Source organism: Zeugodacus cucurbitae, chromosome 3 (genome assembly GCF_028554725.1).
Source record: "Zeugodacus cucurbitae isolate PBARC_wt_2022May chromosome 3, idZeuCucr1.2, whole genome shotgun sequence".
Lineage (NCBI taxonomy): Eukaryota > Metazoa > Arthropoda > Insecta > Diptera > Tephritidae > Zeugodacus > Zeugodacus cucurbitae.
The window spans coordinates 52,146,991-52,162,763 of record NC_071668.1 but is presented as its reverse complement, the minus strand read 5'-3'; the positions used below and the strand labels follow the sequence as shown (position 1 = coordinate 52,162,763).

Sequence of the window (15,773 nt, the reverse complement as noted above, 5' to 3'; positions counted from 1 at the left end):
GTTCTCTGATAAGTTTCTCCTTAAGTTTATAAGATATTGGTATTTTGCTTGTCATATTTCTGAGACTTTCTATATTAATATATACAAATACATATATAATTTGATTGAAAGTTACGCTAAGAGTCCAGTGACACCTCAGTACCGACCCACGGGTATCCATTTGAAGGGTTTAACAGGCAACTGCTGATTATTATGGTGTAAAAAATTTGGTATCAATTCCTCTTGTCATAAGCTTCTCGATGATCCAATCGCGTAAATAAGCAACATTCGCGTATACACCAGGAACATTCTCCACACCACATTCGACACCCCAAGAAACGACACCAGCTTGAAGATAGCGTCCTGGATTATTCGGATCAGGGCACGACAATGGTGAACCGCCATCACCTTTGCACGTATCTTTACCGAGTTCACCGCCAGCGCATATGAAACTCTTGTCCAGCTGGAAAAATCGACTAAGCCGCGTGCGACGCAATTGTGCTTGACATGTAGCATGGGGCACAATGGGCAACTCGATCTTCTTCAAGATGTGCTGGTAAATGCCATTTCTACCGAACTTGTCTTGACCCCAACCGGAGGCAAAACAGCGCTTATTATCGAATGTTGTATGCGCGTCAGGCAAACAGATGGGCTGAACATTTGGTGCCCAAGTTAATGGTGTTTTCAATATCACTAAAGCGATGTCGTTAAATATTGTGCTGAGACTAAAATCCTCATGTCTAATGATTTCTGAAACTCGAGCATCTTGATGCAAAAACGGCTCCAGTGTGGTCTCAAAATCCCATTCGCCAGCACGGACCATCAATGAGGCAGACTGTAGGTTCCAGACACAATGTGCCGCCGTTAGAACGACGTTTGGTGCGAGAATCGAGCCACCACATTTGTAATCCTTCTTATTTGCCGATTTTGTGTAAATTGCTACTATCCAGGGAAATTCTGCGAATTCTGACTCATTATTTTTAGCTCCGGTAATTTTGAAAGATATGCCATTAGAATTGCGGTAACCGCAAGCATTTCTCTGTGGAACATCTTCTGCTTTTGGTTGCTGTAACTGCAAAGGGAAACACGCTTTCAATATGCTATACTACAGACGTGTCTATATTAGAAATATATATGTACTTACTTTACTGCTTACATCGCAGCAGAGTTCCAAATAAGTGCATGGACTTCCATTGTCCATGCGAAGATTGATCAAATCTTGTCCATAAATTTTGACAGTGCCATCTTTATTGCAGAGAATGCGTGGAACACATTCCTTGTTGAGTCCACAAATCCTAACTTGCGAATCTAAATTTGATTCCTGCTCCGGCTCTGTAGATTTGGTGTCAAATATGCTATTTAATGTTGAATTGGTGTCAAATATCTTTTCTAATAATTTTTCATAGTTGTCCGGTATTTGAGTTCGTACCGGATTGTACAAAACTCCTAGCAGGAAAACAGTAATAATTGTCGCACGCCTGGATATGCCATTTGCTAAGCTGTAATTGGAAAATAATAAAGTAAATGTTAAAGCAAACTATTTTACTTTATTTGGATCGATTACGATGTAATCAATAGGGACCGGTCGACACATTGGACACTTTCAAAATTCAACTCTTTGTATAAGCAGAAGTCGGCGCGGCTTTCAGCTCGCCAACTTTTTAACGACTTACATACATACATATCTATGTATATATATGTATAAGTGTATATTCCAAGCTGCACTACTTGAGCAGTAAAAAAATAAATGCTTGAGTAAAAAAAATCAATTTTGTAGAAACCATTTCCGGAAAAATATAGCACAAAAATTTCTTGCGCCAATTATCACTACCTAGTCAATAAATTTTAAACCCGTTTATTCGTTCTGATGCACATTTAATATTAATAATCTATATTTAATTATTCATACTATATATATTATTTACTCGTATGCTCTATCTACTCAAGTAATAATGAGGCAAATTTCTCAATAATTGATAAGCGCCATAATATATTAGTATAGACATATAATACATACATACAAGACACATAATACATACATATATGCATTGATCTATTGATCTTTGTGATTTCCCATACTAAATTTGAAGCGTTTACTAAGTACCTACTCAATGTATAGTTAAGAGCTCTACCCTCACTGATCAAAAACTACCTACAGATTTCCATACATACTTGTGCACTAAATATATCGAATACATAGAGTCATTGAACACAGTCTGCTTCCAACTGCTTCTGATCAGCTGTTACCTGATAATCAAACCACAATTAATGGGTTTCGTTGGTTTCAGAGGCACATAACTAACGAATTATTGATTTAAGTACTAAATTGTGGAAGCCAGGTTTTGGTTAAAAAAATAATTTGATTCTAATGAGTTTTTGCTGATATGGTAAGCCAACAACTCTCGGTCGTTCTCTCAGTATTGAGAAGCTTTGTCAGATCTGCGCTTTTGATACGAATCCTACGCTCAAGTGGTGCTGATAAGAGTTATATATAGGAAATAATAGTAGATGGGAAACAATTGTGTGTAACAATTGTAATAATATAGTAAGGAAGAGCTAATCGGGGAAACCGAACAACTAGGCTCATTGAATGTATGTATGTATATACATACGTATATTAAGTTATATGTATGTATTTATATAATTTTATGAAAATTTCAGGATAAGCAGAGTGTTCGTAAGAAATTTTTATTTCCTTCAACTTTTTTTTGGCAGTTTTGCCTATTTTTTAGCAAATAAAGTACATATACAATACAGTGACCCTCGTTAAAGTGCCTTTCCCGCTTAAATGCCTTTAATATTTAAGCCACAAATACGAAATTGTGTGCAATTTTCCTGTTTTAATATGTTTAACAGTGAATGCGCTGATTATTATTTTTTTCATATTCATTGTAATTTATAAGTATTTATGTTGTTAATAAAAATAAATGTGATTTTCATTCTAGATTTTATTAAAAATTTTATCGAAATATTTTAGAAAAAGCTTGGTAAGTATCTCGAGGCACTTAAGGGGGTTCTATTTAAGTGCCTTTTCCGCTTAAGTGTCTCAAAAGTCTTGCATGTTAAGAAGGGGCTCTTAAGCGAGGATTACAGTATTTCACAACATATACTCCTATATGGAGTACTTGCAAGTCTTCAAGGTACATTTCTACGCACAAATTTCACTTTTACACCATTTTTATTTCAAAATATATTAATTCTTTTATTCTTGATCTTAAAGATCTTAAAGTTACATATTCACACATGCATTTTGATGCAAATTCAATTCAACTCACTTAATCAAGTACATATCGGCGGCGTTTGTAATGAAAGCTCAGAAGCGCGCGACTATTTAAATTGCACTGAGAGGACGATAGAAGATTACTGCGTTTATAAATCTATCAAGAAAGTTGTTTGTACATTTCAACATGCTAATGACATCTGAGACTGACAAAAGAATTGCACAGATCATTTGTAATGCGCTATGACTTAAATACATACATATGTATGTATATGTATAAGTATATATTTCAAGCTGCAATACAGGTCTGGAGCATAGCTTGAGTAAATAAGTATATGTAGCGACTAGCATCTCTCCTTATTGTAATAGATAATTTAATAACTAATTTTCAATAACTAATATTGTATTTAACTCCTTTCTGGTAACACTGTATTCAGCAACTAAAATATTTAATCCCGTTACATTATTAATCACCTCATATTAATTTTTCTTATTCGTCCTATTCCTTTTGATCGTCTGAGGAGACGCAGTGGATCACGACGCTCAGCTTTAAATATATTCGTAACTATAACTATATATGGGTGATTCTACGATAAGAGGATTGCAAAGAGAAAACGGCCAAGAAAAACTTTGGATTGTTTTCATGAAACCTCTATATTTTGATTTTTGTCCCGTTTATTTATCTTCTCACGTAAGGGCAAGTCACTTAATACATATTTTATTACTTTTTCGACGACCAAGGTAAATACATCGCCAGGGGAGAGATGTAAAGTTTGTGTAATTATTTTACCAAACGCAAAAAATAAACCCTAAAATTAAAATAACAAATCAATAAATTCACTCTTTATCATAAATAAACGAAACAAATATTAAATATAAAATCTTAAGATCTTCCAAAAACATTTCTGACTTTTTAAAAACGTAATATATCCTCTGCCCTTTCAAAAGAAGTTTTGGCATGGGGAGAGTCTGGCCAACCTGATCTTATTTATATATACATCATATATATATATATATATATATTTGGCATATGCACCGTTTATGCGATTATAGGCGAATCTATTTGAACGCGCTAGTCATCTCTCCTTTTTGCTGTTTGGCACGAATTGGAAATACCAATATAAATCAGGTAACTTTTAACCTGGTTTTTCCTACGGAATGGAGGGCTTACTGTTCCACCAGCGGGTACTGCATCGAACACTTTCCAAGCTGAAGCGCTTTCGTCATTCGAACAACATGACCTAGCAAAGGACCATAAATCTTCCTCAAAACGTTTTTCTCGAAAACTCCTAGTGCCGTCTCATCGGATGTTGACATCGTCCATGCTTCTGCACCATACAGCAGAACGGAGATGATAAGGGACTTGTAGAGTTTGGTTTTGGTTCATCGAGAGAGGACTTTAACATTTAAATGTCCACTCAGTCCAAACTAGCATCTGTTGGTAAGAGCGATTCTGCGTTGGATTGCGAGGCTAATATTTTTAGTTTTGTTGGTGCTGGTGATGACTGGAGGTGGGTAAGGGGCCATGTTCAGAAGCTCACGCAAGAAAGTATCAAGACTCAAGCAGATCACGACTTCCGGTCAGGGTGTAATGATGAATAGTATCTCCCCTGGTTTCTAACTCCGGAAATACGACAGGGGAGAGACGTTTTCATGAAAAATTTAATTGTTTTAATTGATTGAATTATTTTTTGGGTTAATTATTTATTTCACTTTAATTATCGCAGTATTTTTTTTAACATAGGACAATAAAGGCAAATAAATTAAATTAATAGTATACGTTATATGAATTGCCAGGGGAGAGACAAAATCAGTTTTCGAATCCAGTACACCGCACTATCGGGCCGCAATAACTAAAAAAATACAGCGCTCAAATGGATTTCGCGATTAGTATTATTAACTTTAAGCTGATATATGCTCTTGAGCACTTTTTTCAATGCGACCGTCTTTGAATTTATGTACATACGGAACGTACATACGGAACAACATTTGGCAGGGTAGATACATAAAAAAATTGGGACAAAAGTTAATTTTAAAAATTATATGAAATAAACAAAATAATTTTGTTTTTTATTTAAGAATACTTAATTTTAATTATTTTACTTCCGATTGAACTTAGTTTAGGTTTAGCATCTCATACAAGAAAAAAAAAGTGAAACATTAAAACTAACAAAAAACTTGCTTTGAAATACAAAAAATAACAATGATTTCAATGGAACTATTAAGTAATGACAAAATAGTTTTTAACCATTTCAACTGGACGAATGTATTAAATCAATATTTTTCATAAACCGTCTATTTTGATATAAGAAAGTTAAAAGGTTCACATTTGTTGGGTGCAAGCAGCTTCTACATGGTGTCACAATGTTTCCAGCAATGGAGAACGTCCCCTCTGATTCTGATAAAGTGGCTGGAATGCGGAAACTTTAAAAAATCAAAGGTTGTTTGGATTACAAACAATTTTCATTTATTCGAATAGTGGCAGGATAACTATTCGAATAACCGCAGTAGAACGACTATTCGAATAGTTGTAACATTGCGACTAATCGAATAGTACTAACCGGTTAATATTCGTACGAACGATTACAAACCGGATATTTGAATAATCGGGTTTCAGGTTAATCGAATCATTTTAAGAGCCCTAATCTATATGGATATTTGGCGTTGGGCGCGCTTGCACGATTATAGCCGAAACATTAATTTCTCCTTTTTGTAATCAAATTGGACATATCAATCAAACCCAGGTCTTTGGTCATTTGCTTCCACCAGTGGGTATTGTATCGAACACAAACAAAGCTGGAGTGTTTTCGTACATTCGATGTGTTTCTGAGCAAAATATTGCATTCAAAGAAACGTTTATTAAAGTCAAGTTTACTATTATTCTCAAATTAAAATGCAGCTAATGAGGTCACATTCGCTTAATTACTCTCACCACATTCGCGTGGGTTCTTCTTCTCATGCCTTGTTTAACACAGTTTAAATAACTCAAACGTTTTAATCCAACTAGACCATCAACCACATTTGACAAAGAAAGAAAGTCAATGTATTTATTGTTGTTTTTTTACTTGCTATTATAAACAATTGAAATTTTTGCTTTTGTTTTTTTTTGTTTTCAATGAATCAGTTAAACGTGTGACATACTTAATTAAATAAAACAAATGTTTGGCATGTGTTTTTATAAAGCAAAGAAGCAATACCTCTCAAAGTAGAGATAATGCTTTGGACGTACTAACAGCAACAACATACTTACTTACGATACGTTTTTGCTTTGTTCCACTGAAATACGAGCCCAGCTTGATAATACATACTCATTTATATATGATACAAGTACATTGGGATTCCCTCTATTGAGTCTGATTGCAAAAATAACAATTTATACACACATACAACTAAAACTCAGTTTATTTAAATTAAATGTTTCAGTTGAAAAGTGATCAAGCGCCAGCAAATCGTTTCTATATATTTCATTCGTGCATATTTCATTCTTCGTTAGAAACAGAGAGATAACGTGAACTTTTTTAGTGTTCTTCGGAATAATTTATTTATAAACAGTGGTTTCGAAGAGCATTATATTAAGGATTACACTGGTGACCTGTGGTTTTACTGTTAAAAGAATCCGGTGAGACTTTATCGCCAGAAAACGCGCAAGAACAAATAAAGCAGATGGTCTATCGACCCATGAACATGCCACATATAATTGAACATGTAAACAACCTGAATATTTTAGATTTTTAGATTCAGACCACAAACTTCCACGGATTGACCTTGTCAGTTGTTAACGGTCATAGCGAATACAAGATGGGTCGGAAATTTAATACTTTTATACTCAAACGACATATCAGTAGAGATAAATGGGATCATCGGAATAAGAACTTCTTCACCTTCGAACTTGCCTTTAAGTATCATCGTAGTCCATGTTATTTAGCATTTTTTCTACCACCAAACGCGTTCCTTTGCACATTTTGAATTAATTTTAGTTTTCTAATCTTCGGTCGTAAATTGTGCGGTGGTAAGACGGGCACTGGATGGTGGGGGATTTTAAAAATTGTATCAATTGTATAGTAGATTGTTTCATCTTCATTTATACACAGTCAATAGATTTTAATGAATGAAGTGTACCAATGCTTTCATTCTGGATTATGTACATCTTTATTATCATCACGAAGACCGTGGCGAGTGGTTACGGTGCCGTTCGCAGTAATTCGTAGTGACGTATAGAACGACATGGCTCATTTTACGTCCAGATCTTAAATTGAAAGCGTACAAACGACATCGCTCTATGGGCTCTTGAAAAGTTCTTTAAACAAGTAAGGAAGGGCTAAGTTCGGGTGTCACCGAACATTAATTACTCTCGCAATTTATTTATTTAATTTTATTAATATAACAAACAATTTGACTCACATATTCGGCATATATATGGTATAAAGTCCATTGAAAGTTTGAAAACCCTAAGGTATAAGATATAAGGGAGCTAGAGGAAGTTATGACCCGATTTCACAAATTTTTGGCACGGAGACATATTATTAGAAGAAAAATATTCTCTACAAATTTCTTCAAAATATCAGAGAGACTTAACTATATTTTCGGTATAAAATTTGTTAGAAGCACTGAGGTCCTCATATTCGATATATAGGGTCTTGAAAACTCATGGACCGATTTCGGTGATTTATAGAAGGGCTATGCCACTTTTTAAATGCAATATTATTGCATATTTTTGTTTCGATATCTTCACTAGTGCTTACTTTATACATTGCAAAGTAAACGATTCAGATCGACTTCAAAGTTCTGGTATAAGGGAAGTCTAGAACCGATTTGAACTATTTTCACAACATATTGTTGGGATGCAAGGAACATATTACAAACCAAATTTCATTGATATTGGTCGAGTAGTTTCGGAGATATGGTTTTCGACCCATAAGTGGGCGGAACCACGCTTACCATCGTTATTATGAAATTTAAGGTTTCTGGTGGCTTTTCTTACTGCATTAAAACATTTTTAGTAGTTTTCAACATAAGCTTTGTATGGGAGGTGGGAGTGGCTATAATCCGATTTCCTCAATTTTTGGACTGTAAAATGTAGCACCTAAGAGAACCGAACTAGAAAGTTTGGTTGATATAGCTTTAGTAGTTTACGAGATATGTAAGAGCTTAATTTATGGCTTAGTTATGGCCCTTTTTCAGTTTTCACCATTTTGTGGGCGTGGTAGTGGCCAACTTCGAAAGCAACCTTCCTATGGTGCCAAGAAACACGTGTGCCATATCATTCATCACGATATCTTAATTTTTACTCAAGTTACAGCTTGCACAGACGGACGGACAGACAGACATCCGGATTTGAATTCCACTCTTCACCATGATCACTGATATATGTAACCCTATATCTAACTCGTTTAGTTTTGGGTGTTACAAACAACCGTTATATGAAATATATTATAATATATATATATATATATATATATATATATATATATATACTAAATGAAAACGTTAGCTCGTGCCAGAGTATAATTATAATCAATACTAATATAAAGGGTGTTCCATTGCGAGGTTCCCTACTAATACACAGACAATTCAAATTTAATGGGGAATGTTTATTATCATTCGAAAGAACATTCTTTGGCAGTTATTTTTATACTCTCGCAACAAAGTTGCTAAGAGAGTATAATAGTTTTGTAATATGAGGTAAATTGAAACATAACTACGAGTTTGACTACGGCACCATCTAACGGGCAACTTTTTTCAAACATAATTCCTTAGACGTGCTTAAAACGCATTTTCACACGTACGCGCCCATTTCTACTGGATTACAAATGCTTGTCTGCTATGCGTGCAACTGTTAATTGCTTATTAATATTTAAGTTTCGATTTCGTCTCGAACCAAAATATCATTGTATGTATGTATGTATATGAATACACAAACAAATTGACAAACAGACATAAATACATACAGACAGTTGATCGCATATGCAAAGTAGAAAGTTTTTAAATATTTGAGTTTGCAGAATGAATAACACGTTTGGTTCAATAATATATATTTTTATTGTATTTTTTTTCTCCACTTTCGTAACACTTTTTCAGCGCTTCCGCTTTTATTAAATGACATAATTAGAATTTTTTCACACTGGTGTGCTAAAAAATAGTTTTCGAATAGTTTTTTTTTACATATAGTCTTACACACTAAAGAACTACACTTAAATAAAATAAATAATTTAAATTAAACGTAATTTAATACAATATTTTTGGTCACTCTATCTTTCACTACGCGCACACTTGACCCACATACACACAGATATGCTGGTGTATATATGGAAATGTAAATCGCTTCGAAAGTCCAACTGTTACAACCACAGATAGCATACACCGCACATTCACCGTTCTGCGCACTGACCCACTGCGCTCTAGATGTCATCAAAGAGTGCACCGAAAGCGCCACCATCATCGTCATCGTCGTAACCGCCGAAACTGAAGAGCCCACCATCGGCATTCGGCGGCACAAAGGCACCATTGAAAGCATCCTCCAGTCGTTCTTCCAGCCCCATAGTCGAGGCGAGTCCGTAAATGAGCCGCATGACGACCAGGCGCACAAAGTCTGGTGGACTCGTCTCCTTGCCGCTGCCGAAGACAAATAATTGTTTGCTGTTATCTGCCAGCGGCGCTTGCGTCGTCTTTGCGCTAGTCGCACGACCCCAGGCAAGACCCACAATGCTCAGACTGAGCAGAATCACAACAAACTGATGCAACAATTTAGCCATAATTTGTGCGGAGACGTAAGTAGCGTAACTGATTGATTGTTTTTCTCCGGTTACTTAATGTTGGTCTTTGTTATTTCTGCTTATGCAACAATTCTTTTAACCGTTATAAGATTGGTAGCGCTTTAAGAATGTATCTCTTTACGTCTAAATGTTAACACAATTTTACTCGTGATTGATTTCTGCGCACGCGCACCGCTTCGCGTCTGTATGGATGGATGTAGCAAAACAAACTGAATATTTTTTGCACCTCAGCAGCGTGTAGCCGATGATGTTGCCGTTGCCGTTGCTATTGTTGTGTCGCTTTTGAAATTTCTCCATACACTGCCATTTACATTCCATTTTAGCACTTCTTCGTTTACCCAAAGTTAAGTGGCGCATGCGCACTTTACACATGTACAGTGTGCGCGAAATGTGCGTGTCTTAATGGGTGTGTGTATGAATTAGTGGCATTTTAATTGCGGGAAGTCAATAAATGCAGTCGCAAATGGTAGTGAGATAAGCTGGTGAGACAATGAAATATTTAACTGAGAAGTAGGTCGAGTCCGGATCACACATTAAGTAAAAGAAGTGTGCATTTTTAAATATTTTATTGCACGAAAACGATGAACATGTTTGTTTAATTGCATGTGATAATGACGATTACTCGTGTACGATTCGCCATTTTTCTGTTCGTTAAGTTTGAGCTGGTTTAAAACTGCACAAATAAAGAATAACGAATCGAAGACAGGACCGCTGACCTTTTCCGATAACCCTTTAAATGGTAGATTTAACACCTTTATTAGTCAAAAACAAACTTGTGCCGTTAGCGGGGTGCGACAAAATGTAATGGGGAATATTTATTATCATTCGAAAGAAAATTCTTTAGCATTTATTTTTTAATGATTATCTATTTCAAATGTTGGCTGCGGCTTCGTCTCAGATGGTCCATACATTGAGTCCAATTTTCGATTACTCATTCGAGCATTTCGATTGATAACTGGCGAATGACATGCGTGATTTTTTGCTCAAAGGTCTGAATCGAAGCGCGATTGTCCGCATAGACTTTACACTTTACATATCCAAACAGGAAAAAGTCTAATGGTGTGATATCACACGATTTTTGTTACCATCAACCCCCCTAAAACGTGAAATTATGTGCTCACCGAAGTGTTCTCTAAATAAATCCATGGATTGATGCATTGTGTGGGAAATGGCACCGTCTTCTTGACATCAAAGGTCGCCGAGATCACGAGCTTTAATTTCCGATATCAAATAGTCGGTTATCATGGTGCGAAAACGGTCGCCTCAACGGCATAATATTTGAAGAAATGTGGAATATCAGCTACGGATTCCATATATCTTCACAGCGTGCTGGATGTTGTCTATTCGTTCAAATATTATCCAATAATGAATGCTGGGTCTCAAGATGGGTGATGGTGTTGCGAATATTACGCTCAGTATGCCGATTATGTTAACCATAAATCGAGGGGAGCACGCGAAACACATGTACTAATCTTTCACTTGCAGTAAGGTTGACCTTTCTCGTTAAGACCAGTTTAGATTTATCACAATATCTAGACCGTAATTTTATCATTTGTTGTATTGCCAATATTATGCAGTCAACCTCAAGTCCTTCATATAAATATATATAAGTTAAAAGCTGAGTGGTTCCATTTGCTTATTCTTTGGATCTATACAAATTTGAACTTGAACGAATACTCTAATTTAGAAACAATTTAAATACAATACAATTCGTGTTTTCAAACATTCAAGGAAATACTTATTGTTATCAACAGCTTGAACTTGTTCAGTAAAAAAAAGTTCCGAAGTACAAAAACCGTTATTTTAATATAGTATTTTGAAGTATAGTTTTTGATATCTAGGTCGAAACACTGCCAACTCTCTAATAGTCTTTTTCGCACAGGAGTTAATTGAACAATTAACCTTTGCTCGATTAAAGCGCATATTTAGATCAATTTACCATACAAAATAAAAATCTCGTTTTTCTACATATAATGCAACTCTGGGGGCAACTCTGCCCACACTGCAAAAACAAAAATGTATAGTAGCTGATCGTTAATTGAATAATCGGCAGTGCGAAGGCAAAATTCGCAATTATAATCTTAATGTATTAAATTAATTTGGCTGTGCGAAAAGGCTATGACATAAAGAAGTTCTACAAATGTGGGGGCAGAAACCAGCTTCTTGTTGAAAATATGTTTGCAGATTGCGTTATTTTGGAAATTGTTAATTATTAGATTATCATTGTTAATTAATTAAAATCAAAATATTGCAAATTTACAATACCAATATTGTGTACAGAGCATTTATAAAATCTCTGTGGAATATAGAGACTTTTCTTTGTTGAACTAAAGAGACGTATACTATTGGCTACCAGTGTAAGCGCATGTCAAAGTCAAGCTCGGCGCTGCGATGGTGCGCACATGTGCTTTCTGAGTCAGCTGCGCCTGCGCACTTAGTTGCCTTACTTACTTTGCGCCGTGCTATATCAGTGCACCATTATTATGCTTTCTTCGGCTTTGGCCTTGCCCACCAACAACAACAACAACAAGCAACATGTAGCCAACAATAAGACAGAGAAAATTGAAAGAAATGAAAAAGCAAAAAAACTAAAAACAAAGCAAAAACAACATAAGAAAGCTTTCTGTTGAGACTTGTGGTCAGCAGCAACAAACAATCACACCTACACTCATGGTACACCTGTCCCGCGGCTCGCTTGCACAACTTTTAGGCTGTTGCATTGTTGTTGTTGATTGAGTGAGGGTCTGCCCTCTGCTGAATGACTGTGTGACTGTTTGGCATACTAATCGTTTTAATTTCTCTGCCGTTAATAAACGACACCAAACATGGCGTAAGCACCAAGCCATCAATGAAACAAATCAACCAAGCCAACATATTGACATTGTATGTAGGTATGTATGTATATATGTATGAATATACTGACATATGTACATACGCACATAATTGTAATCATTAGTTGATCTGAAAAATCAGCCAAGTGTGCCGTGATGATAGTAAAAGTTATTACGTGAGCGTCTCACTGTCAATGGGTGATGTGACATTGCACTTGCAAACGCTGCTGTCATCTATTCAGCTATATATGTTTGTATATACTATACATATACAGATGTACATATATATTTATTCAAATGTTGATATAATATAATTTCGGTTGATATCTAGTGCGCATGCATTTGGTAATTACGAAGGTAACTTTTAGCTAATTACTCGACCCAGCATGTCAACAGTTATGCAGGGCGCTCATCTGTGAATGGAATGTGTTTATCGAAGTCATCTATATTACTGAAAATAGTTTTTAAATCAACAAGTAAGCTTTCAAGCTGCACTTTTATAAATATTTCACTTCATTCTGAGCTTCAAAACCTAATAAGATGAAATTAATATGATTACAAATTATTTGATCTTGCCTCCAAGTGGCAGTCTTGATCAGTGCCGGATTAAAACATTGCCGGGGCCTGTAGCAAATATTATCAGGAGGCCCTTGGTTTTGCTATAAATTCTCAAGTTATTTGGGTATGTGATTGGCGTAGTCGGTTATAGTCGAATCTATTATAGCGCGCCACTCTTCTCTTTCCTTCGCTGTTCGGCGCCAGTTGGAGATCCCAAGTGTAACCAGGTCGCTCTCCACCTGGTCTCTCTAACGGTGGAGGCCTTGCCCTTCCTTGGCTTCCTCCGGCGGGTACTGCATCGAACACTTTCAGTGCTGGAGTGTTTTGGTCCATTCGGACAACATGACCTAGCCAGCGTAGCCGCTGTCTTTTTATTCGCTGAACTATGTCAATGTCGTCGTATAACTCGTACAGCTCATCGTTCCATCGTCTGCGGTATTCGCCGTTGCCAATGTTCTGGAGACCATAAATCTTGCGCAAAATTTTCCTCTCGAAAACTCCTATTGTCGTCTCTTCTGATGTTGACATCGTCCAAGCTTCTGCACCGTAGGGCAGGACGGGAATGATAAGCGACTTGTAGAGCTTGATTTTGGTTCGTCGAGATTACTGTTCAATTGCCTACTCAGTCCAAAGTAGCACCTGTTGGCAAGAGTGATTCTGCGCTGTATTTCGAAGCTGACATTGTTGGAGTTGTTGATACTGTTCCCAGGTATAGGAAATTATATACGACTTCGAAGTTATGACTGTCAACAGTGACGCGGGAGCCAAGACGCGAATGCGCCGACTGCCTGCTTGATGACAGGAGATGACAGGAGTCATGTCCTCATTCACCTCCAGACCCATTAGCTTCGCTTCCTTATCCAGACGGGAAAGAGCAGAACAAAAGGCTCAAGTTAAGGTTATTAATTAATGAGAGACCAGATCGAAAATGCGTAAGGCAATTTCTACGTTCAGGAAGTATGATTCTAAGGAATTAGTCACTAAAAGTTTATAAAAGTGCCATAGACATTCTCCCAAAGTTAGATTTCAAGAGTTACTTCCAAGTGAGGATACCCTACAGAGCATAGAGAAAGCTTGTGAAGCTCTATTGACTAACTAGGAATGAATACATAAAGCAATAATATACATATGTAGATAGCCAGACGGCACTTCTGGTCTTGTCGTCGCCAATGACTAATTCAAACATAGTCCATAATTGAGCTCACTCGGAAGACAAACTCCAACTAGACTTGTTCTGGGTTCCCGGACACAGGTACATTTTCAGTAGCGAATAAGCACGAGTTGGCAAAGTCTGGATAATTTCTAGTTGAAGCCGAGGCAGAGTTAATACCATGCCAGCTGGGATCGAGAGAGCTCAATTCACAATTATAACAACTAGGTGATAACAGATGGAAAATACAACCAAATGTAAAATAACTAAACAGCTATGGCCAAAATATGAGAAGACAAGAACTAGAATCTCATTAAATAGCTACAGGAAAACTATTTTCAGACTTCCTGCTACTATAACGAGGGATTAGCCATTTGGAGAACATGCGATGAAAATGGGTATGCCCTACAATAACATTTGCCACGGCTGTGGAAGGGAATAGGGAAAAAATGTTCCACATTATCTGTGAACGCCCAGCCCTATCGCAGATCCGACACAAAATACTTGGAATCTATCAGGCATCAAAAAAAGCACGGTTTGAACGAAAAGATGAGCGTGAGGTCAGCGAACTGCAGTTCATCGTCTAGGCTGTTCTCGAAATCATCTTCGTAATCACTGACCATACTTGAGGCGTTTTCCAAAATCTCTTATGTTTGTTCCAAAAACACTAGTAATTTTATGATAGTTTTAGTGATACGTTTATTTAAAGCAGACAATACGTTTTCAATAATGGCAATGAACACCTAAATTTCAAAATATTGTCCAGTTGTTTGATTCTCAACAAAGTTGTCGAGTGTAGTAGAGCCGGTGAAATGGTCGGTCTTTGTATTCTGCTTACTTCGCCTTGGAGTTTGTAATAATCTGATAATCTGCACAGCCGGTCACTTAAAGGAATTCCGCTTAAGAACTTCGAGGCAAAATTTTTCTCAAATATTTATATTTTGCTTACTGTTCACCAACCAAATAGAGCAAGCTACCAGAACGTGTAGAACCTTTTTGGAGGAATTAAGCATATACTAAAGCTCCCAATCATTATACCCGGACTTATCTCAACTCCAATTTTAAACAATTCTTTTGGAATTAGTTTTTCAATCTTGGTATCATGAGTCTCTTTTACTTTTAACACTGTTAACGAAAGCATTGTTTCATTGCTAAAACTCATCTCTCGCGCTTGACATCTATTGGAGTCGTCGTTGAATTTTCAAATATTTTTGATAATATCTTTTTTTGTTATGCAGTAAACTTATTTCCATATTATGAGC

General features: G+C 36.3%; 2 protein-coding genes across 2 annotated transcripts; both read right to left on the bottom strand.

Moving 5' to 3' along the window:
* Window positions 1–42: 42 nt before the first annotated feature.
* Prss44_0 (phenoloxidase-activating factor 2) lies at window positions 43–3,412 on the bottom strand. The gene is made up of 3 exons (XM_011191584.3): window positions 3,255–3,412; window positions 1,124–1,478; window positions 43–1,051 (listed from the first exon to the last, which is right to left on the bottom strand). The coding sequence occupies exons 1-3, from the start codon at window positions 3,266–3,268 to the stop codon at window positions 191–193; spliced, it is 1,230 nt and encodes a 409-aa protein (XP_011189886.1). The 5' UTR covers window positions 3,269–3,412; the 3' UTR covers window positions 43–190.
* A 5,824-nt stretch (window positions 3,413–9,236) lies between these two features.
* Window positions 9,237–10,270, bottom strand: LOC105216871 (uncharacterized). The gene has a single exon (XM_011191592.3). It carries the CDS (start codon window positions 9,949–9,951, stop codon window positions 9,598–9,600), a length of 354 nt encoding a protein of 117 aa, XP_011189894.1. The 5' UTR covers window positions 9,952–10,270; the 3' UTR covers window positions 9,237–9,597.
* Between the last annotated feature and the right edge of the window lie 5,503 nt (window positions 10,271–15,773).